The sequence below is a fragment of the Ailuropoda melanoleuca genome, chromosome 3 (assembly GCF_002007445.2).
Source record: "Ailuropoda melanoleuca isolate Jingjing chromosome 3, ASM200744v2, whole genome shotgun sequence".
Taxonomy (NCBI): domain Eukaryota; kingdom Metazoa; phylum Chordata; class Mammalia; order Carnivora; family Ursidae; genus Ailuropoda; species Ailuropoda melanoleuca.
The window spans coordinates 45,381,482-45,403,286 of NC_048220.1; the positions used below are offsets into that span (position 1 = coordinate 45,381,482).

Sequence of the window (21,805 nt, forward strand, 5' to 3'; positions counted from 1 at the left end):
ATGATAGACCTTTTCTATCCACTTCCTCTCACAGGGGATAGAGCTCTGTCAGACTGAGCGTGCACCTTCTCCCAGGAGCTTCTCTTGCTGGTAAGCCAGAGAATAGAGTGCTAGGGTGATGTGCTTGCACACAATACTGATGGAACCCAACCCAGTCCTGTGTGCTGGGCTGTCACCATGCACGTTCTACTCCACTGCTCTAGCCTACCCATCAAGGAGTCACCAGTGTGGGAGATAAGTACTTCGTTGTCTGTGTTTATCTGTTCTCTCCTCTTGGATTTTTTTAAGTTACTGGTTAAGTGCTACATTTCCTGAGCCAATGATACTCCTAGAATCTAAGGAGTACCTGAGGAATATGTTATGTTCTCTTCCCATTCTAGCCAGTCTCCAGACTGTCCTTTGCTCTCTCGGACCTTATCCTTCAGCCAGTCCTTGGGGATTATGCAGTTCTCTGCTCAGCCTGTCAAGAAATAGAAATCAGTCTTATTGTGTTTGCTTTGTTTTATCTCCTCTATAAACGTGAATCTACCTTGTGATATTGTTTAAACTTTTTTGTTCGTATTCCAAGGATGATGTAACCTTACTTATTATCCATCTCTTGGTATCAGGCATTCACATCTATCCCTAAATGTTAATTTTCATTTATCTTTTTTATCCTTTCATAGTTTGGTAATGTGAGCAAAAAAAATTGTTTAGTAGCACTAGTAGAGTTTTCTTTCACGCTGCTCCACTTTGATGCAACTTTCTTCACATCCCTAGCTCAGCCTTTAAGCTGTATTTCTTAAGATGTGCCGTGATTACAAGATGGCTTATTCAGGATGGGTAATTTGCTGTTCTTCTACCCTTAAATTCGCAAGGCGGAATTTAGTATGTGACCAAAGTAGACCTGTAGGTATGGACAGAATTGGGGAAGTAGTCACTTCTAGGTGCTCTAAAAATGGGATTGGATAGAGATCAAAGTTAGTTTATGGCGCAGTCCCCAGAAGAGGCCAGGGTCGGGTAGAATACATTTGGAAACTCAGTATCAACACCACTTTTCATAGTGACTTCTCACTGGAATTGGCCTTGTGCCCAGAGTGTCAGTACAGGGAGCTGAAGCTTCCCGGGCTACATACCTGCATTAGAAGCTTAGTCTCCCAGTGTAAAAGTTCAGGGAAGGCTCCAGTGGTATTATCTGCAACACTGTTCTGTGTAGGGTGGGAGAAAACCCTAGTGAGTGGGCATGGGGCAGAGGGTGGGAAGTGGATGGGAGAATTCAAGTCAGGGAAAAGAACATGGAATTCTTTGTATATAGGAGGGGGTGAACAATGAAGAATTTGACCCATTCTTAAGTACTCATTTCATTCCAAGCCAGCATTTTAGTAGCGTGACAAGCTTATTTTTCATTGTCATTTACCTTTCTTATAAAAACAATGGCTCATAATATCATCTGATTAAACGAGTGAGCATTCTGGATCACAAAGCTTGTCCATCACTGTGTAGGTTCAGTTATTGTGCAATAAGTAAAAAATCTTGCTGAATGTCTGTATATTGACTTAGACCAGCTATAGTCTTAAGAATCTCCAATTACCTCAATTTTCTTTTAGTTCTGTAGCCAGTTTCACTGTACTTGGAACTAAACTATACTCTAGTTTTTGCCCATATAATTATTTTGTCTGCAGGAAAATGTCAGTAGTTCTGACAATTTTAATTCTTGTGTTTGCTGACTGCATTATCTTCTGAATCATAGGTTCCCAAATCAAGTCAAACAGGTTAGAAGACAAGTTACACTTGAGTGTCACACCTACTCTTATCTTAAACGAATGTGGGAATGCATCAGCCACTTTCACTGTGTTAAGTAGTTCATTTCTGGCTTTTCATGCACTTTACCTATTTTTTTTTTCCTTTTGGATACAACCCAAATTTTCCCAAGCCTCCTAAGTGCAAAAAACATGTTAAAGTATATGTAGCTTTAAAAAAAAATTGTCTTTACCCATCCCTTTGAAAATCTGCAGGGTGAATTACCCTGAATGTATGGAGTGGAGATTGTAATGACAACTGCTCACTGGCCAGGATATTTATCAATCAAGAGAAGAAAAAAATGTATTATGTACTTATTTACCCATTTTAGTTATCATTGTTATGGTCATTGCCAAAATACTAGGGCTTTTCTGGAAGATATAGAACACAGGAGTTGGGAGCTACAGAGTCATTAGTTCTTAGGGACCATCCAGAACTTGAATTCTATGCACTGCATCTCCTTCAAGTTACCTCTTCTCAGACACTCTTATAGGACATCCTGTCTTGGCCTTTCAGCCCTTTTCATCTTTGGATCCAAAGACTCTTCCACATAGTAGTTATTTCAGTATTCAAGGACCACTGTCAAGCTCCCAAAATGTTCTCTTTCTGCACACTGAACACCACGTAGATGGCACACTCTCGTATCTCCTTTCACCATCTTGCTGGTTCTTCTCTGGGCAGCCTCTAATACATAATTTTCCCTCTTAAACTTGAATACCTATAACTGAGCACAGAATTATTCCCTGGGCTTCCCTTTGGAGTTGGAGGTGGTGGGTGGGATCCAAAGAGAGTTTCTCTTAGTTTTGGTTGTGATGTTTCTTAGAGCAATGTTAAGACACGATGAATGATAGTACTTCTGTTTTCAGTGTTACGGTGCGTAGATAAAAATAAGTCAGTTCTTTAGAACTTAAAAGTGTCTTCATGGGATTCGTCAGAAGTTAAGATTCTTCGAAAAAAAATCAGTTAACCTGCTAATACTGATAATTCTAGGGCCTATGAAGAGAAACCCAAGCATCTGAAGTGTCTCCATTCAAAAACTATTTACTAACTGCTTATATAAATCAGGAACCACCAGACTTTGGAAATAGAGAAATCAGTAAAACACGACTGCAGCTTGAGGAGCTCACAGCATACTAGGGAAGAGAGCAGTAAAATGTTTGTTTACACCTCAGCGTAGGCAGTGTGTCCAGCACCACAGTGAAGGCAAGTTCTTGCCACCATGAAAGTGGAGGGCATGGTGTGGGGTGTCCTGTGCTCTATTCCTACCCTCTCAGCATTGTGTTCTTTTAACTTCTGCATATTGCTGACATTTATGTGCAGTGTGTTCTAAACACTGCTTATAGGGGCTTATATATGTCATCTCATTTGTGTGTGTTGATCTCTTAAAGTTTGGTCCTATCATGTGCCCCCCAAAATGGGGAAAATGGGCAGAGAGTAAGTGACTTGTCTTAATTCACAGTAATTGTTGGATCCAGAATTCAGACCCAAGTGTTTTGCTCTTAACCAATGTTCTGTGCTACCTTTCTCAGAGGGAGGCTTTATTTAGGGCAGTAGTAGTTCTCAGCCTGGGGTGATTTTACCCCCTAGGAAACATTTGGCAATGTCTGTAGACACTTTAGATTGTCACAACTGGCATCTAGTGGGTAGAGGTCAAGGATCTGCTAAACGTCCTCCGACGTACAAGACAAGCCCCAGAACAAAGCATTCTCCAGCCTCACGTGTCCAAGTACTGAGGTTGACAGACGGCTCTGGAGCACGGGTAGAACTGTGTTTGTGTCAGCCTTTAAAAAAATACCCTTTTCAGTCCTTAAAAACATTTTTAAAAAATGGCTTAGTATGGAGCAAAACATACCGAACGAAGTTCCTAAGTGTCTGGTGAAGTGTATTTTGTCACTTGTTAAATTGAGAAAATATTGCCGCCTTTGTCTGTCTTAGTAGATACCAAGGATCTGAGGAGACTCAGTGAGAATTTTAGGAGATAATGTGTAAGAAAGCCCTGTAAAATAATTATTACCAGAAATTCCTAGAGTCCTTGGGGTGAAAATATCTCGGGAGTCGTAAGAATTAGATAAAAAGGATTCCAAAGTGCACTTCTGTTCTTTTTTACCCCTTCCCTTTGTCACCTGACCCCTCCTCCCCTTGTCACCCTATTTCTGTAAGCAAGTATGTTTCCAGTATTTAGTAGGTGAACTAAACCATTTTTTATGAGTTGTTTTTTTTTTATTAAAATCTTGTAAAATTTAGTATCTCTCCCCCTCTTACACCAGATTTAAGGCAGCTAATTTCAATTCTAATCTTTTTCCTTCATAGACTTTCACAGAGCATTTGTTGGTCTGGGGAGTTATTTGAATACCATGCCTTTCTTCAAGATGAACAACAGTAGCATGGATTCAACCTTCCCTTTCATTACTTCCAACTTTGAACACACGTGGAAGGGAAATAATCGAGCATTTGTTTTAAAAATGCCAGGTAGTGGCTTTACAGGTAGTAGCTGACCATTCCCTGGCTATGTTTGTAGTCCATGAAGCCAAACAGCTGTGCCTGTCGTAATTCATCAAATGGATGTAAACTCATAAATATAGTTGACGGAGGTTTTCGGCGAGTGTGGCATCCCATTGGTGTGCTTTTCCTGCAAACAGCGTCTGGGTAAAGAGTAATTACTCACTTCCTAGGAGTGTTTTCATGGTGATCCATTCTGCAGTGAATCACAGACCAGCCTTCAGGTGTGCGCTGCGCTCACTTCACTGAGTGCTGGCCCCGGCTGGATTTATTTATTTATTTGGGGGGAATGATCCATCTGGCGCTGCGAGCTGGGGGCGCGGCGCAGGCGGAGGATGCTGGGGTCGGAGCTGCTCTAGGGCTCGCGCGCGGGGCCCCGCCGACCCCCTTTCCCATGAGGCCCCGCTCCCGGGGGAGTGTCTGCCGGTGGGGAGCCCCCCCGCCCCCCAGCCCCTGGCCGCGGAGGCCGCACAAAGGTGTCCTGTTCAAGTCCGCCTGGAGGCCAGCTTTCTAAAAGTGCTTTTAAGTTTCTTTCTTTCTTTCTTTTTTTTTTTTTTTTTGCAAAGGGGGAGAAGAAGCGCTTTTTGTATTTCAGTTCTTTTCCTTGTATGTAGATACCAAAAGGAAACTCGGTACTGGGCATGTTCGGATGTTGAATGGTTTGCTGATAAGCAACAGCCTCCCGGAACCAAAGACTTAAAATAGTCGTTCCCCCCCACCCCCACCCCCAGGAGCTGCAAATGGTATCTGCCAAACAGATGACAAAGTACCTTGGACTGAATCACACACAGACAGCATTTTGTGCAGAACGCACGGCCCAACTCTTGTAATTACTGTTTATAGCTGCCCAGGGCTGACCAGGAGAGGGCAAACCCAAGAGGAAACAAGTTTCCTGAACCTTGGAGAAATGGCTGTGTGTTAATTAAAGGCTAGGACGGGTACTTTTCAGACGGACTCCCAAGTTGTTCTTGAGATCACAGTTCACAGCACGTTTCCTCTGGAGGGAGCGAGTAGATAATTAGGATTTTTTCTTCTTTTTTTTTTTCTTTCTTTCTTTCTTTTTTTTTTTTTTTTTTTTTTCCGCTTTACTGCCCCCTCCCTGGTTTGGCCTTATGGCCTTGAACCCACAGTGAATTGAAGAGAGAAAGAAATGGATATGTCTGACCCCAATTTTTGGACTGTGCTCTCAAACTTTACTTTGCCTCATTTGAGGAGTGGGAACAGGCTTCGGCGAACACAAAGGTAAAAAACGCGGGGATACTTTGCCTGGAGAGGGAATGTGTTGGCTTCAGAGGCAGCCCGACTGCCCAAGCCCCTTAGCAGCTGGGGTTTTGTTTACTGGGCGACAGTTTGAAAAGTTTCTACCCTGCCAGGGGGGCAGTGTTTCAGGGATTCTGTCATTCTTGTGGATTTCCTATGTGATCCTGCTTGCCTGCGCTTCTGGAGTTGTTCTTTTGAAATGTGGGTGAGGAGGGGATGAGTTGAGAGTGGAGGGGGGAGGAAAGGGGGAGGAGGACAGATACTTTGTCTCTGATCTGATAGGATTCATCAGGCTTCCTTCACTCAGGCACCAGAGGCTTCTGCTTCCCTTTGTAGAGCCTTTCAGATGTTCCCTTCTATTAAATATTTGACCTTTATAAGATGCAGATGTGCAATGCAAAGATAGCTCAAGTTTGCCTGTTTCATATTGTCTGCTTAAGAGACAGGCCTGCATAACGTTGCCATTTCGTTTTTTTACTGGTTTGCTGACATTTCTTTCCAATACGGGCTGGCCTTTTCATTTTGTAGCATCTTTGACAGAATAGATGGAGGACAAGAGAATTTTAAAATCAGGATGAAGCTGGTGGCAGAAGTGAAAGGCAGTTCAGACTTCATTGCTGACACTCAGATTGAGAGACTATGATTTTAAAGGGGAGTGTTTCTTTTCTCTCCACATGGTTCCCAGCGCAGAAAGGTGGCATTGTGATTTTAGAGGGGCATGCCTTCTGAGTTGCATAACCATATGTTCTTCGTTTTTCTTCACAACTTGACTTGCACGTCCCCGTGAATGTGTTCAAGGGCAGTGGTGCGGTCACATAAACAGGATGCTGGCTCTCAGATTGCGAGCTTCAAAATCCCTGCGCTCCAGTGTTTAAAGAACATGAGAAAATGGTGTATTCTCTTTGTTATATCTATAACTTTGTGTAGCATGAATGCAGAATGCTCATACTTTGGAAAACTTAGTAAATTTTCCTTCCGAAATTTCCCATGGTATTTCTTAGATTTCAGAAGCATCCTGGAATACTCTGTATGCACACGTGCAAATATACACCTATAAAACACACACACCTCTGGCTGATACTGAGTGGACTTTAAAGTCATACTTACCTTTAATATATCTTGAACAGCGTTGGTCCCATGAAACCATGTTAGAGTCTAGATTTAAATAAGGTTAACTAGGCTTTCCTTGTTCATCTCTATGCGTTCAGAGACGTGACCTTTAGGTATTGGTCATTTTTATTCAAGATGTGTCAGCCATGCCCCCCCCCAGCAAAATAAACGCAACTAATGAGTTGAAGAAGTAATGCTGTCTACGAACAAGACCACGACTTTCGTGGCAGTACATCCTATAACTTCTTACCTTTCAAGTTTGTCAGGAGCTCTAAAATATTTGAGTGGTGTGGTCCTGACTATTATGCAGTCTCTACTCTTACCTGAAGCCACTTCTCAAAGAGATTGGGCTGCTCTGGCATTGCACCTGTGTGTCTGGACCTGAAAAGTGTTTGGAGCCTTTCTTTGCCCCATATACCTGTTGATAAAGTTACTGAGAGAATTCTCAGGCTAGTCTGACCCTGACTTTCCAGCCCAGGGCATTCCAGTCCAGAACACTGCAATTCACACAGCTCACACTGGCAGAGAGCCCCAATTCTAAGTTCCTTCTTCAGAACTGAAGTAACTTAGGCTCTTCCCAGCAAAGTGAGAGAGTGTGGGAAGCCTTTCCCCACTCCCCAAGTCATGGGCCCGTTTTTTCAGTTCCGTGAAACAGGAAAGGGGGTGGATTTTCTTCCCTCCCTTCTATTAGTGTAGGTTGTCCCAGCCTGTTTGTGACTGGGGATTTCCAGGAACCTCGGAGTTTGGAGATACGTTTCCTGAAGATCATCTCTACGTACATCTACTTATTATTGGTCTCAAAGGACCAGCATTGCTTTATATTTATTACGTAGATTTGGAAACTCGAAGGGCAGGTGTCTTCCTGCCCAGGGCGGTGTATGTAGCTGTTGCATTCTCTGATTATACAGTGATCAATTCCGGCTCTGTGTCCTTCCCTAAGGGCATGTAGCATATGCTTACAGTGGGACTCTTCCCGTTCTGTGACCTCCCTTCACTGCCCTAAATCCTGTCTCCTCCTCCTGCTGTCATGTTAACCCCATTCCGCACCTGGCTGATCAGGTTCCCTAAATCTGTCCTTTCAAAAGGACCTTGCTATCCTCAAGTTGTCCTTTTGCCAGTCCCATTGTGAGTGTACCCAGTGTCCAGGTGAGGACACCTGCCCTCGCCCTCAGGCCCGTCAGCTTTAGCCCTGGGAATACCTCTCCTGCCCAAGCCTAGCTTTTTTTCTGCATACTTGCTGGCTTTGTCCAACGGATCATTCATTCTACGTTTTGTTTTGTTTTGTTTTTCCTAGCTGCTTGGTCTGATTCCCATTGTATTTTAGAGGACTTCATCTTCATCTTTTCTTTAATATCAGCTTCTTGCATCTATCAAGAGTAAATTCAGCTTTAAGCATGTGAATGAACATCTCAGAGCTTTTTGGGGTAGGATGTGTGTACCATTTAGACAAAAGAAGGAGTGGTTGAAGGTTTTGCATTCTTTCCTCAAGTCTATATTATGGTAGACATTTTCATCATGGAAGCCTTTTTGGTTGGTTCCATCGTATTTGCCTTGCTGGTTCAGCATGGTACTGCTTTGTGGCTTTGCTCCATCACAGGAAAACTTTGAAAGTTTCTTTTCCACCTGGGCCTACCTGGGCCTATGACTTTTAGTTCCCTGGATTCTTAGAGAGAGGATCGTACACACCTAATCTTAGGTCTAGATTTTTACATAGTATTTAACTGACATTTCTTGTCCTGTGTCCCAAAGACAATTTATTGTTCCCTTCATTCTTTTTTGTCTTGACTGTGGCAGACAACAGGTTGTCTGGATGCACACGGACTTTGCTGTTTTGTTGGAAAACTTACATATTCCATTGGAAACAGTTTATTTTTTTATCACATTCTTTATTTTAAGGGAAATTTTTTTTTAATTTTATGAAAACTTCGATAAATACTCTATAAAGTCTTGGGACACCTGGGTAGCGCAGTCATTAGGCGTCTGCCTTCGGCTCAGGGCGTGATCCCGGCGTTCCAGGATCGAGTCCCACATCGGGCTCCTCCGCTGGGAGCCTGCTTCTTCCTCTCCCACTCCCCCTGCTTGTGTTCCCTCTCTCGCTGGCTATCTCTGTCAAATAAATAAATAAATAATCTTAAAAAAAATACTCTATAAAGTCTTAAACCTTTCAAAATATCCTTACTTTCTCTTGCCTTACTGTCATTTAAATATCATGAATGAGTTTAAGTGACACAGTCTTAAAGTTTATACTTCTAGGGAACATTTGCATGGAAAAAAGCCATATGTTCTGTCAACAAATTATTAACAAATCAAATCCAACAATGTATGAACACAGTTATACATCATGACCAGTTTATCCCAGGTATGCAAAGATGGTTCAGCACTAGAAAATCAGTCAGTGTAATCTGTCACATAAATAAGGTACGTAAGGATTATCACAGGATCACATTAGTATATGCGGAAAAAGCACTTGACAGGTTCCAGTACTTGCTCATGACAAAAAGTCTCAGAAAACCAGGCACAGAGGGGAACTTCATCAGCTCTATGAAGAATATCTACAAAAAACCTATAGCTAGCAGCATATTTAGTACAATAGTCCCCCCATCTGTGCTTTCACTTTCTGCAGCCCCCATCATCTGTAGTCAGACACAGTCCAGAAGCCGATGATAGTGGCCTGAGACTAGGTCCCAGTGCCTACGACTTTCACCACACTGTGTTTCATCACGCATTTTATCATCTCACATTATTAGAAGAGACAGAGAGAGGCCGTATTCACCTAACTTTTAACGCACTATGTTGTTATAATCTATATTATTAGCTACTGTTGTTAATCTCTTACTGTGCCAGATTTATGAATTACATTTTACCAGCAGTGTCTGTGTATGGGAAAAAACACAGTGTATCTATTGGACTCAGTACTATTTGCAGTTTTAGTCATCTTGTGGGGGTTTTGAAACATATCCTCTGTGAATAAGGGGAACTACTGTAGTGAGAAACTTGGAGTTTTTCTTGCTTAGATCAGGTAGAAGGCAAAGATGTCCCATCTCATCACTTCTCTTTAACAGGAAACAGTTTCTTTTTCCATGTCTGGCTTTGTCTCCTCTGCCCCTCCATTATTTCCACAAGGCCAACTCATTTACCTGCTGCTTTGAGGGACAGAAATCCAGGGCTGCTATATGTTACCCCTTAGGTTTATAGCATTTTCCCCCTTTGGATTAAAAACATTGTGGGGGGAGGAAAGAAGATCAAGCTTCTCTCTCTCTCTCTCTCTCTCTCTTTAAGCTTCATTTTTTTACCTACCTCACATATGTAAAGAAAGGGCTACCATTGGTCTATAAATATTGCTGCTCAGTTTTGAGGTGCAACTTTAGTTTTGCTAAAGCACAGTTTAGAGATTCTAGAAGATGTTTGGTTTTTAACCTTAATGGTCAGAAATCTGTCATACTTTCATTTAACTTACGTGACAATATCCAAATCTCAGTGACAACTAAATCAAGCATCATTATCCATGCCAGTGGGCAGCTTGCGACTCGATTAATCACTTGGAGCAAGTCTCCTAATGTATTTTGCTGAGAACCCATGGGATAGCAGTTGGTCTTGGGGTTTTGTGTGTGTGTGTGTGTGTGTGTGTGTGTGTGTGTGTGTGTGTTTGAATTCACATTACTCAGCGGTTGCCCTGAACAGCAGGTACATCCAGGGATCTTAAACTCACCGCTGTGATTGTCAGAATGTATTGAAGTTTTATGTATGCTACATCTTCTTTTCAGAAACATCTGTAGTGTTTGGTGAGTCTTTGTTTTGCTCATGAATATGTGTCTTTAAGATGTATGGAGAATACACTAGTCTCTTGTCCTGACACATTGGGTATTATTGAATTTGTACTCACCCCTTTTATGGAAAGTCCAGTTAAATCCACATTTATTGAGCATCTATTGGGTGCCTGGGCACTGTGGCCCAAAGGTGAGTCATAGGATTGCCTTCAGTGAAGATATGGGAATGAATCATTGCAAACCAGGGCAATAGAGAAGTATTTGTGACATACGTTATAAGCCTTAGGAGTGGTCATTGGGTAAGAGAGACTTTGGTCTCAAGGAGCCAAAATAGAGACCACATAGAAAAAGCAACACCTCAGGGAGGTTTTAAAAGATAGTTTGGTATTTATCAGATAGAAGGACAGGGCCTTCCCAAAGGGCAAAAGAAATGGTGTGTACAAAGGCATAGTGGCCTTAACAGCAGAGTTCAAGGGACTATACATAGCTCAGTATTGCTGGAGCATAAAAAACCCGAAGCATAACTCAGTATTGCTGGTGCATAAAGTTTGAAGAGGCAGTGTAATATACCACAGTGGTGAAGAGGACTGATCTAAAGCCAGTTCACCTGGGTTTGAATGAGATTGGGGAAGTTCATTGGACTTCATTTGCTCTATCTATAAAACAGGGACAAGTAAATTACTTACATGATTGTTATAAAGAGTGAAATATGTTCATGTGTGTAAAATGGCTAATGCAACGGCTGGCACATAAAAACTCTGCGAATACTGAGTATTCACATTGTTTCTGTCTTTACAACAAGGGGATGAGTAGGGGACGATGAGGCTAAGGACGAGAGTTGAGGCACTTGATATTTGTGGGCGCTTGCTTGGCCTTTACCCAAAGGGTGAAGGCATGTCTGGCAGCACTGGGGAGTTTAGGTCTGGGAGTGAAGGGTGAGACCTGGAAACCAATTAATGTTATTGCTGTAGCCTGCCTAAAGGGTTTTGCAGATCTGACCAAGGAATATGGCGAGATTGTCACTTTGAGAGACACCGAGGATATAAATGATCAAAGTTGATGAGCCGTTGGCTCTGAGAGACAAGGAAACATTCCACAGTGGCCCTGGGGATTTTGACCTGGGGGACCAGGGAAATGAGTGAGCTACCTATACGTGCAAGAGTGGGGGAAGGGAAGACAAAAGAAGTTGTACTCATTCCTTTGATCCCCAGAAGTCTAGTTAATCTACATTTATTGAGCATCTTATGGATACTGAATCCCATGGAACATACATTCCTTCACTCCCAAGAGTCACAGCACCAATATCCGTGCTGGGCAGGGGCTATAATGGTGCACAAGACAGAGTGTTTGGGCCTTGCAAAGAAACACACATCTAAATAAGTCAATTACTTATTGTATGGTGGTCCGTGTTCCAAAGGCTGTAGGCAGGTGTTGAGAAGAGTCACAGTGTGGGGGGCTACTTTAGATAATGTGGTCAGCGAGTGTCATTGATCAGGAGACCTAAAAGATGGGAAGGAGCCATTGGTGGGGAGTATTTGGGGCAGGCATCTGGGAAGAGTAAAGGCTCTGAGGCAGGAAGAAAAGAGCCCCCAGGCTAGCAGTTGGATGTGAGGATTCAGGGCACCGGGGAGGCTGGATCAGAAATAATAAGCTTGAGAGTCATCATTAGGACCATCTGAGACCTGTGTTAGATTAATCTGTGGGAGAATAAGGATGCCCCATTTAAGGAGTGGGCTGAGATGAAGGTGGGCACAAGGAAGGAGGCCTGGGGAGAGTCTGGTACAAAGGAAGCCACACAGTGTTCTCAGAGAGATCCCAAGAGGAGGCCGGGCAGTGCTGTCACTCCACAGGGAGACAGAAGGACAGCAGGGAAGGTGGGGTGACCCCAGCATGAACAGCAGCAGCCTTGATGGGGTAGGAGGGGTGGGGGCGAGGCCGAGGAGCGGGGCAACAGCCATGAAGTGAGGAATGGCAGACCATGGGTGGTAACCACTCTCTGTGGGTAGCTGACTACAGTGGTGACACATCACTGTGGCCTAGCTCCTGCACATTCACAGCTGGCCTGTCAGCTCTCCTCCCTGAATCATATCCCCTTACTCACTGTTGCTCACTTTATTGTCTGCTTCATCGCCCAAACGGGCAATGACAGTTTCCTTTTCACCACCTCGCTGGAAGCTCAGGCTCTGTCCACAGCCTTATGAGTCTTTCCTTTCTAAGAGCTGTGGCTTCAGCTCACTGGCCCTGAGTGCCTCTGGCTACCTCCCCCCTCCCCCCCTCCTCCCTCCCCCCCCCACCACCCAACACTTTGTCTCCTCCCGAGCTTGACCCCTGACTCTCCCCGAAGCCTGTTCCAGAGAGGGCTGAAACCTAGCTCACTGCCTGGCCTCCTTTCAGGTTCTCCACGCCTGACCTGCAGGCTTGGCCCCTCCCCAAGTCTCTGTACCCATTTCCTCCCACTCCATGCTCTGCCCAGGCCTGTTTCCTAACTGCTTCCTTTCATCCCTCTCCTTTCTTCCAGCTCCAGACTGTGTTTTCTGCAGGTGGGACGGGCCTGCCTGTCACTGCAGGACTCACTCTTCAGTCTGCCTCTTAGGGTTAACCCCAGCACTGGTAGTTTCCCGTGAAACCCTCACTCACGGGTCCTCCTCCCCCAGCCTAGTAAGGGGTGCGCAGAGGGAAGAGGAGAAAGCTGAGACCCCAGGCCAGGAGCTTCCCACAGCTCTCTGAGTGCTGTCTGGGCAGAGCCTGGCTGCCCCAGACTAAAGCAGCGTGTTCTTACAGACTCCTTGTGTATCCTGTACCCTGTAAAGCTTGCCAGGTACAAAGGACATGAGCAGGAATACACACATGGTGATAATGTCGTTTTTATTCTCTAGTGTGAAGCTTTCCATAGGAGATTACAGATTGTTTTGCTCCTTGAATAGGTAGGTCTCCTGAGGGTTAAGATAGAGGGAGAAAGGGGAGAGAAGGAAAGAAATGAGAAGGGAGTGTGTGTGAGAGAGTACAAAAGGTGGATTTTAGAAGTTCTTTAAAAATGAACCGTTAGAACATGGAGTCTGCTCCCTGGGCAGGCCTGGGCTATCCATTACTAGAACGTGTCAGCACTGGGACGAGTGTGTGTATGTGTGTCACCAAGTTCGCAGTGACAGGGTAGAGCATTATATGCTTTACGGCTTTGCTTGCTTCTCTTTACATAGATCCAGTTATCAGAAGCCCAGGTCTTGTCTTTCAAACAAGAGGATCATAAGCCTCAAGATAGAGACCATCTACCTTCCGGGCTAAAACCTGACCAATGTTAGGGTTAAGTAATCCCTTGAGTCCCTGTGTGGAAATGGATCATTGAGGAGAAAATTGGGAATAGGTCTCCTTCTGAATAATTTCGGAGACGACTCCTTGTATTGGTTGAAATGGAAATAGGCTGGTTTCTCAGGGAGATTAAGACTGGAAACCCTGAACCCCCCCGGAACCCCCTTACACACCACGTCATCTCTTGTGTGAGTGAGCATCCACAAGCTATTTTAATCTGAGCTGTCTTTACTACATGTAACCTAGTCATTTGGGAGTGACGTCATGGTAACTGAGTAATCCCTTTGAAAGTTAAGTGGTAGAGCCAAGATATTAAAATGGTCCTGGAGCTACCTGGATGAAAGTGGGCACAGGGTGTGTATAAATCCATTTATTAGAGGCACAGTCTCCATCAGTGGAAGTCTTGACTCTAAAGTAGCAAATTTGGTTTTTGTGACACGTGGGACGTTGTGTAACTAGAAAGATCTCTAAATAGAAATTCCCGTGGTCGTTAACACTTGTAGTTCTGGTTCTTTATTTTCTTTTCCTCTATCTTGGTAATTAGGAAAGTTCCCTGTGAACTGGATTGTAAATTCTGAAAATGTTGACCTTAAACCTTATTGGTAGAGTGAGAAGATCTGCAGGAGGTTTACCTACACTAATCACCATTGGACATACTTATTAGGGAAGGTAATTACACCAGTATCAGCCTGAAACATCATACTGTTGTGTTCTGTTTTGTTTTGTTTTTAAAGGCCTGAGCAGAGAACTTAGGCTTTGATCAGCATTTGAAGGTAAAACGGAGTGGTAAGGAGAAGGGGCAGTCATTAATGTTTCTCTCTTAAGCTCCACGTTGCTTGGGTTGTTACAGAACCCTGGGACTTTGTACATTCCACTGACTTTGTGATCTTAGATTTATCCATGCCTCAGATTGTGTTACAGTCTGGAATCTCTTAGGAAACTGTAATTGCAGACGAGCACACAGGCAAAATCCAGATCTTGGCATATGGTCGGCCAACTGCCATTTCTGTTCTGAAGTTCTCGAGTAAGCTTTTGCTCTTCCAAGGTAAGAACCAGCTCCACGTCCCTGGAAACTTTCTAACATGACATGGCAGTTCAAATTCCAGATCTCTTTGGGAGTTAATGTATTAGGTCGTCAGTGAATCACCTGGGCGGGAGGAATGAGGAACTGATGACACTTGCTAAGGGCTCCTAGGGTCATAGAATCAGAGAGAAGAAAACTGATGGATTCACCAGGCTCATTTTGCCTTATGAGTATTTGCTGAAGCCGTCTTTGCTATGCTTTATTCTAATATTAAACATTACAGTGCATGTTGGTGTCTCAGGATCCTGACTTTGGCCTTACTGCATTTCTCTCTTGAGTCATTTAGAATATTGTCTAGCCACTGCCAGAATTCTTAACTAGTAAATGAGAAGAAAATCACCGAACCCATAGCTTGCATAAAAGTCACCTATGTGCCTTTAACTTTCATACCTTTTAAAATACTATATGATGGGGATCTTTAAATTGGAAATCATAATTATTAAATGTTTTACTTTTACAGATATATGGAGGGGTTAAGAGAAAACAGTGTGTTTGTCATGGGAAAAACTGCCCGCTTGAATAAAGCACTCTAGGAAATATGGTAAATGAAACCTTTGTTACTGTAAAACAATAGCCATTAAGTGACTATTATGTAATGTTATTTCTTACGTCTGATTTGGAATGGCTTGTTGATCTTGAAACTTGAGATAAAATTCTTGTAAAAATACTACTTTCATTTGGCTAATCTCAAGACTTTGAATACAAAATCAAAGACTTTCCCAAGTAGATTACCTTGGTCTGACACTGAGCCCTAGAGATAAATACTGAAGCCATGTCAAATAGATTTTTTTTTTCCTTGTAAGGATTAATTTTATCCACTTGGTATTCTCCATTTGAGTACTCATCCAAATAAACACAAATTATTTGATAATCCAAAAAATGGTTCATTGTAAAATTAGCCTGCGCTTGCTCAACCACTCCAAAGGGCACACAGGTGGCAAAACAGCTGATAGGCGCACTCACCTAACTTGACGGGTTGAGTGGATTATGATGAATTTGCATTTTCCAGAAATGATGCATTCTTAAGCAAAGGGAATATTTTATCTTAGATCTCAAATGGCCATAGTGGCTAGTAGTGGAACAGGGAGAGTATGGGATAGTTCAGGGGTGTTTTAGGTCATAGTTCTTATGGATTCTGCAAAATGAGCTTCTTTCTGTGCTTATGAATTGTAATTTCCTGTGTGTTTTAGGATTTGATATTTGGGGTTAGATGCTTGGACCCAGAGAGTGAGTAAGGGATAAAACTTGCCATATTTTTACTGTGTGACCTATAAAATTTGTATGTAGTATTCTTTTTCAGTAGTCGATTTCTCTTCAGTCAATTTCAGATGAGTTAGCCTTCCAAATCTAGGATTTTTAAGGTGAGAAATGAATAGTGGTTGGTATAGGCCTTCTTAACATAAGAATCCAGGCTCAAGAGTTCTTCTCTCTTCAGACCAGTTCTTAGAGCTTAGTGGTTTTGATGTCATTTTACCAGCATCATCATTACCAAGATGCCTTCTAGGTAGGTAGACCAGTTTTCTTCAAAATGTGATTGATGGCATATCATTTGTTGGCTTCTTAAAAGAAATTATTTAAATAATAGAAGTTGTGGGTTGTCTTACCTTATGAGAATTAACCTTAAAGTCAGTCCACTTTCTCACACCAGACCTAGGGTGATTTGGGAGTCAAAAGGTACAGATAACTGAGCTGTTTAGATATTAACATGATACAACCTTTGATGCCGTTCCTAGGAAACACATTCTGTGGAATGGGTCCCAGGTTTAAAATCCATGAGGAAAAGGGTTCTGACTCCTGGCACTAATAGGCATATTCAGAAATGTTGTATTCAAGCCAGAGTAAATATATATGCCCTTTACACTTTCTTTCAGTTAGCAGAAGTCACCTCTAAACACTTATTTTGGCATTAAGGAAGCTCGTCATGACCTATTGTTCCAGAAAGATTATAGTTCTCATTTTAAGCCAGTTTTCTAGTTCCCGTGTGAGTGGCATGCCCAGCCCAGAGCCGAAGAAACAAGCTTTGCTTTTCAGACCTTCCATTCTTTTAGGTGTGTCCTGCAGGCAGTGGCTTGTAGCTGTTTCTTCAGCCACTTAACAGGTTTGATTTCAAAACTATTTAATAAGAAACTAACATGTTTGGAGGGGATTCATGGCCCAACATTTATGGACTTTGTTGGGAAGTTCCAGGTGTGTATATATCTTGAACTCCATGTTAAGGCGTATTAGACTAAAATGACGTTGGTTTTATTTTGCTTGTTTTGTTTTTGCCTTCTAGTCATAGACTGAGTTCCTTAGGGTGTCTTAGGGATTGGATTGGGACGGGATAATCCCTGGTACTCGAGGCCATGCAGCATCTCTTTCAATTTCTTTTCTTCGGTTACCTTAGCAGCACTAAAGAGGAGTCAAATGATTATAAACTGGACCTAATGATAGAGCAACCAGCATCTCAGAGCTGGGGGATTAACTTCTGAAGTGTGGGACGTTGTTTTTATTTAAAAGTACTTGGGAGGGGGGTTATTTATGAGTTCCACATCTCTGTGTGATTCTTTTCCTGCTTTGTGGCTTGCAGATAGCCTGAATCATCTTCTGAATCCTGATAAACTAATAACCTAGTTTGATGACATTTCACTTCTGTGTACAGGGTCTTGGGGCTTTACCGCATTGCCTCATTTACTTATTTATATACCAAATATTTATTGAGTAGCTTTTATGTGATCTGGGCTATGGTTATCGCCTGGGAAACCAAGATGTGTATGGCATGATCCTTTTCTTCTAGTGGGGCTAGAAAGCAGTATAGCCAGGTAATTACAGTAACGTAATAACAAGTAGGAGACAGACCAACGTCAACAAAGGCAGGAGGAGAGGAAGAATATCTGTTGGGGCAGTTTGGTACATTTAATCCGATCTATAATATCTATTAGATGAAAAAATTGGGGCTTAAAGAGATTAATTAACTGTACCCAAATAAACTTAGCTGTGCTCTCCTGTCTCCAGCAGACATACAGCTTTCACAATATTCTAATTATTGGAAATGATAGTTGTAAAGTAAGATTTGAGCCTTTATAGTACAGAAGCCTCCTGGCAATTTGAGGTTATGTGTGGAATACAGAGCCCTGATAATTTTGATCTTTGCTATAGAAATGCCACCTGCTGTCTGAGCGAAGAGAGTGAAAAATAGAAGTAGGTTTTACTTTGTTTTAAAATGCCACCTGCTGATTCTCACTCCCATTAATGGAAATTGTATATGTATTCTCCTGTAATTTCCTCATGTTAAAGTATCAGAGTTTATAATGGTGTTTGAGAGGCGTGTGCTTTTAAAATTGAGGTTTTACTTAGGGTATAGCTCTGAACAGCTGCTGTCTTATAGGCCTTTTGAATGAATAACATTCCTCTGTAACCATGCCTACTTTTCTCAGATTTCACTCTGTGTATTATAAAATCCTGTCCATTCACATGAATGTATATATTATGGGGACACATCTCAGAAGCCTTACTGATCTTGTAATAGGGCATGTAGTTCATTTCATAGAAGGACAAAAGGACAAAAGTTCTTGCATCTTATATGAGAGTACACTATGAATGCCAAAAAAAAAAATCTGTTGGGATTTTAGAGATGAATTGCCTATAGGCTCCTTCGTATTTAAAAATATAGTAATTCCTTTTGAGTATGCTAATGCTTAACTACCTTTTTTTTTTTTTTAAGTTTTTTTTTTTTTTTATTCAACAGAGATAGACAGCCAGCGAGAGAGGGAACACAAGCAGGGGGAGTGGGAGAGGAAGAAGCAGGCTTATAGCGGAAGAGCCTGATGTGGGGCTCAATCCCGTAACACCGGGATCACGCCCTGAGCCGAAGGCAGACGCCTAACCGCTGTGCCACCCAGGCGCCCCTACCTTTTTTTTTTTTAAGAAAGGAAATGAGTTGGTGGCATTCACTTAAATACATTTTTTTCCTTGGGAAAGCCATTGTATTTAAAGAACTAAGAAGTAACTGCTCTGTTATGCATACCACAATTGTAAAAGAATAAAGTGGAAGTAATCTATAACATGCAAAAGGCACAAATACTGTATCCAGAATTCTCTAAACAGAATCCTTCACTGGCCTTTTTGTGGCTCTCAGTGGTACAGGATGTGAGCTGTTTTTGAGGAATGGCTGCCCTTCCCTAAGGATGGAATGGAAGAAGTCTTCTGTTCAGGTGCTTTTTCAAATGTTCCAGATGCTCGTCTTCACGGCCACTAACCCAGGCCCAAGCCTTCTTCAGATTCCTACTGACATAAGGTTTACCTGTTGTATTTACTTGCTCTAGAAAAAGCAAGTCCAGGGAGATAGATGTGTTTTGTTTTGTTTTAATAAAGTTTATTGAGATAGAGTTTACAGACAGTAAAATCATTCTTTTTAGGTTTGCCTTTCCACGAATTTTGACAAATACAGTCATGTAACTACCACCACAATTTCCATCCCCTAAAAAGTTTTAGGTGTTTTTTAATTGTTTGATAATGCTAATATAGGATTAGAATAAGATGTTTTGTTTTGCTTTCCCCTCTTCCCCTTTTTTAAAAATTGGTTTCCATATGTTATTAAGACTGGATTTGTTTTTTCCCTAATGTCCTTCTTCTGTGCCAGGATCCCAGCCAGGATACCATGTTACACTGTGTAATCCTTTTTAGAAATCATTTTCGTGAGGAAGATGATGAGCACATAGTTCGATTACTTGGTTGATAATATCCAGGAGGAAACAGGAAAATGCATCGTGAGATACTTGATAGAAAAGCATAAACTGCCTCAGTCATGCGGTGCATCATTAATGTACAAAAGCTCCTTTGAGCCAACATGGGTGAAGAAGTTGTAAGAAACCAGATTAACTATTTCCTGCTAGTCAGACTTGTTTAAAATAATCTGGCGTTGTTTAGTTAGGGCCCTGAGGTTGAAGATTTGGAAGGTATGTAGTTTATGACATAGATTATGGTCATGGGAAAATAAACACAGAGATCCAGAAGGAATCCTGCAGTGTTTCAATGCGAGTGAAGACAGAATGAAACATACGTTTTATAAAAGGTAAATTCAAGACCCTTGAATTCCTTTGTAAAATAATTTATCATATCTTACCAGTATTTTTATTATATTTTAATTTCAGTGGAATGTGTATAGCTTTCAAAGAAAAAATTAAACGCAACGGATGCTGAAGACAGAATAGAGAAAATACAAATAACTATAAAGTAAAAAAATCTCCCCAAATTCTATTACTCACACATAACCACTATTAAAAATGTGGGGTTGTCCTTCCGAGTTTTTTTCTGAGTGCGTGTGTGTGCACATGTGTTATATACATACCGCAAAACTCATATTTTGTATCTCTTATGAGCTGATTTTTTCTTTCCTGTAAAGAGATTGTTTTAGGGATGCCTGGGTGGCTCAGTTGGGTAAGCGTCTGCCTTCAGTCAGGTCATGATCCCAGGGTCCTAGGATCAAGTCCCGCATCTGGCTCCCTGCTCAGCGGGGCGTCTGCTTCTCCCTCTGCCTGCCGCTTCCCCTGTTTGTGCGCTCTCTCTGACAAATAAATATTTTTTTAAAAAAGAGAGATTCTTTCAAATACCCAGCTTTATAATGGTATAATTTCCAGAAAATTTGAAAAATACCTCTAACCTACAAGAAGGTGTGTGAGCGATATCTATGAAGTTGTGTGGAAGTGTTTAAAACCACGCTCTGAAAACCGCTGAGCTATCGCACAGCCTTCCCTTATGTGGGCATGTCCGTGGCTGGCTCCGTGGTGTGCAGTGTGAGGGCCAGGCCCCTGACACCAGTGATGTCACCTTGGATGGTCTCACTTTCTAGGTCTTGTTTTTCTCCACTTGAATTCAGGTCTCTCTTGAAATGTTCCCTTTAAAAATACTAATGCTAACTCAGAAAGATTCCAATGACCATCTCCCCACAGACTTAAATGTTAACCCTCAAGTTCTAAACTTTATCCCTTATGCATGTGAGCAGGCTTGCCAGATGGCAGGCCAATTAATATATTTTTGCAAGGTGTAGAAATGTTTTTTCTCCGTAGGGGAATAATGAATCCGTCTGCTCTACATCTTCCTTTCCCCTCTGTCCTTTGGGGAAAATCATCGTTTAATTTTCAGAAATAATTGTGCAACTCTCTAAGTGATACTTTCTGCTTTTTAAAGGAGATAGTTTTAATAATTGAAACTTTTTCTTACTATAAGAATTTAAAGAACCCTGTGTCATGGATTAAAATACGTGGACGTCTGAGTTGCATCCATATTATTTTTTCCTTTTTGATTGTAGGGCATACAGAATTGTGTTTAAAAAATTCATTCAGCAAAGTCTTAACTTGGAAAAGACTTGCAGAAACATGTAGTCAAACCCTTTTACTGTAAGATGAGGAAACTAATATTTAGGTATCAGACTTTCAAGCAGTCAGCAACTTGGAACCTGAATGGTCTTGAATCCTGGTCTTCAGGTTCCAAATTAGGACAACCGTGGTGAAAATAGAATCTGATTTCTCAGGAGGAATAAAAAGAGCAAGAACCTTGAGTAAGATTCACATAGAAGCAACCACACACTCGTTTTCATTGCCTCGTCTCCCTTGAGTTCCAGGCACTGAACTGGACATATCACCCTTACAGTTTCTTTACATACTCAAGTGGCTTTTCAGATCAGCAGGTGATGGTGATTAACTGTTTAGTTGCCTCCAACTCTGTAGAAGTTCCAAAAGGACAAATGCCACATCCATTTTTTAAGCCCTTTTATAGTGTGCTGTCTGGACCCGAAATGGATGAATTAGCGAATATATGAATATCAGTGGCCTTATTTTACAGAGTCCTCTCTGGAAGTGTTACAGTTCTAGGAGAGTGACTTCACTGTAGCTTTTCAATAATCTGACACATTATGATACAGAATATTCCAGAAGCTTCTTTTGGGAGGAGGGTTTCAATTATATCCCTATTTACCCGCATTTTTGCTGTCCCCCATATTTTGTCATAGGTGAGCATACAC

At 42.0% G+C, this 21,805-nt stretch overlaps 1 protein-coding gene across 13 annotated transcripts in view; it reads left to right on the forward strand.

Annotated features, from left to right (window-relative positions):
* MAST4 (microtubule associated serine/threonine kinase family member 4) overlaps positions 1-21,805 on the forward strand; it is a 546,144-nt gene that overhangs the window by 377,334 nt on the left and 147,005 nt on the right. Inside the window, exon 1 of one of the 13 annotated variants that reach the window (XM_011220580.3) lies at positions 4,862-5,520. The exons of 10 other annotated variants lie outside the window; for them this stretch is intronic. In XM_011220580.3, coding sequence (XP_011218882.1) covers positions 5,429-5,520 — 92 coding nt within the window. In that variant the 5' untranslated portion in view covers positions 4,862-5,428. Of the gene's footprint in view, positions 1-4,861; positions 5,521-16,917; positions 16,993-21,805 lie in introns of those variants that run through there. 2 more of the 13 variants (XM_011220581.3, XM_034656310.1) reach the window with 2 other exon arrangements.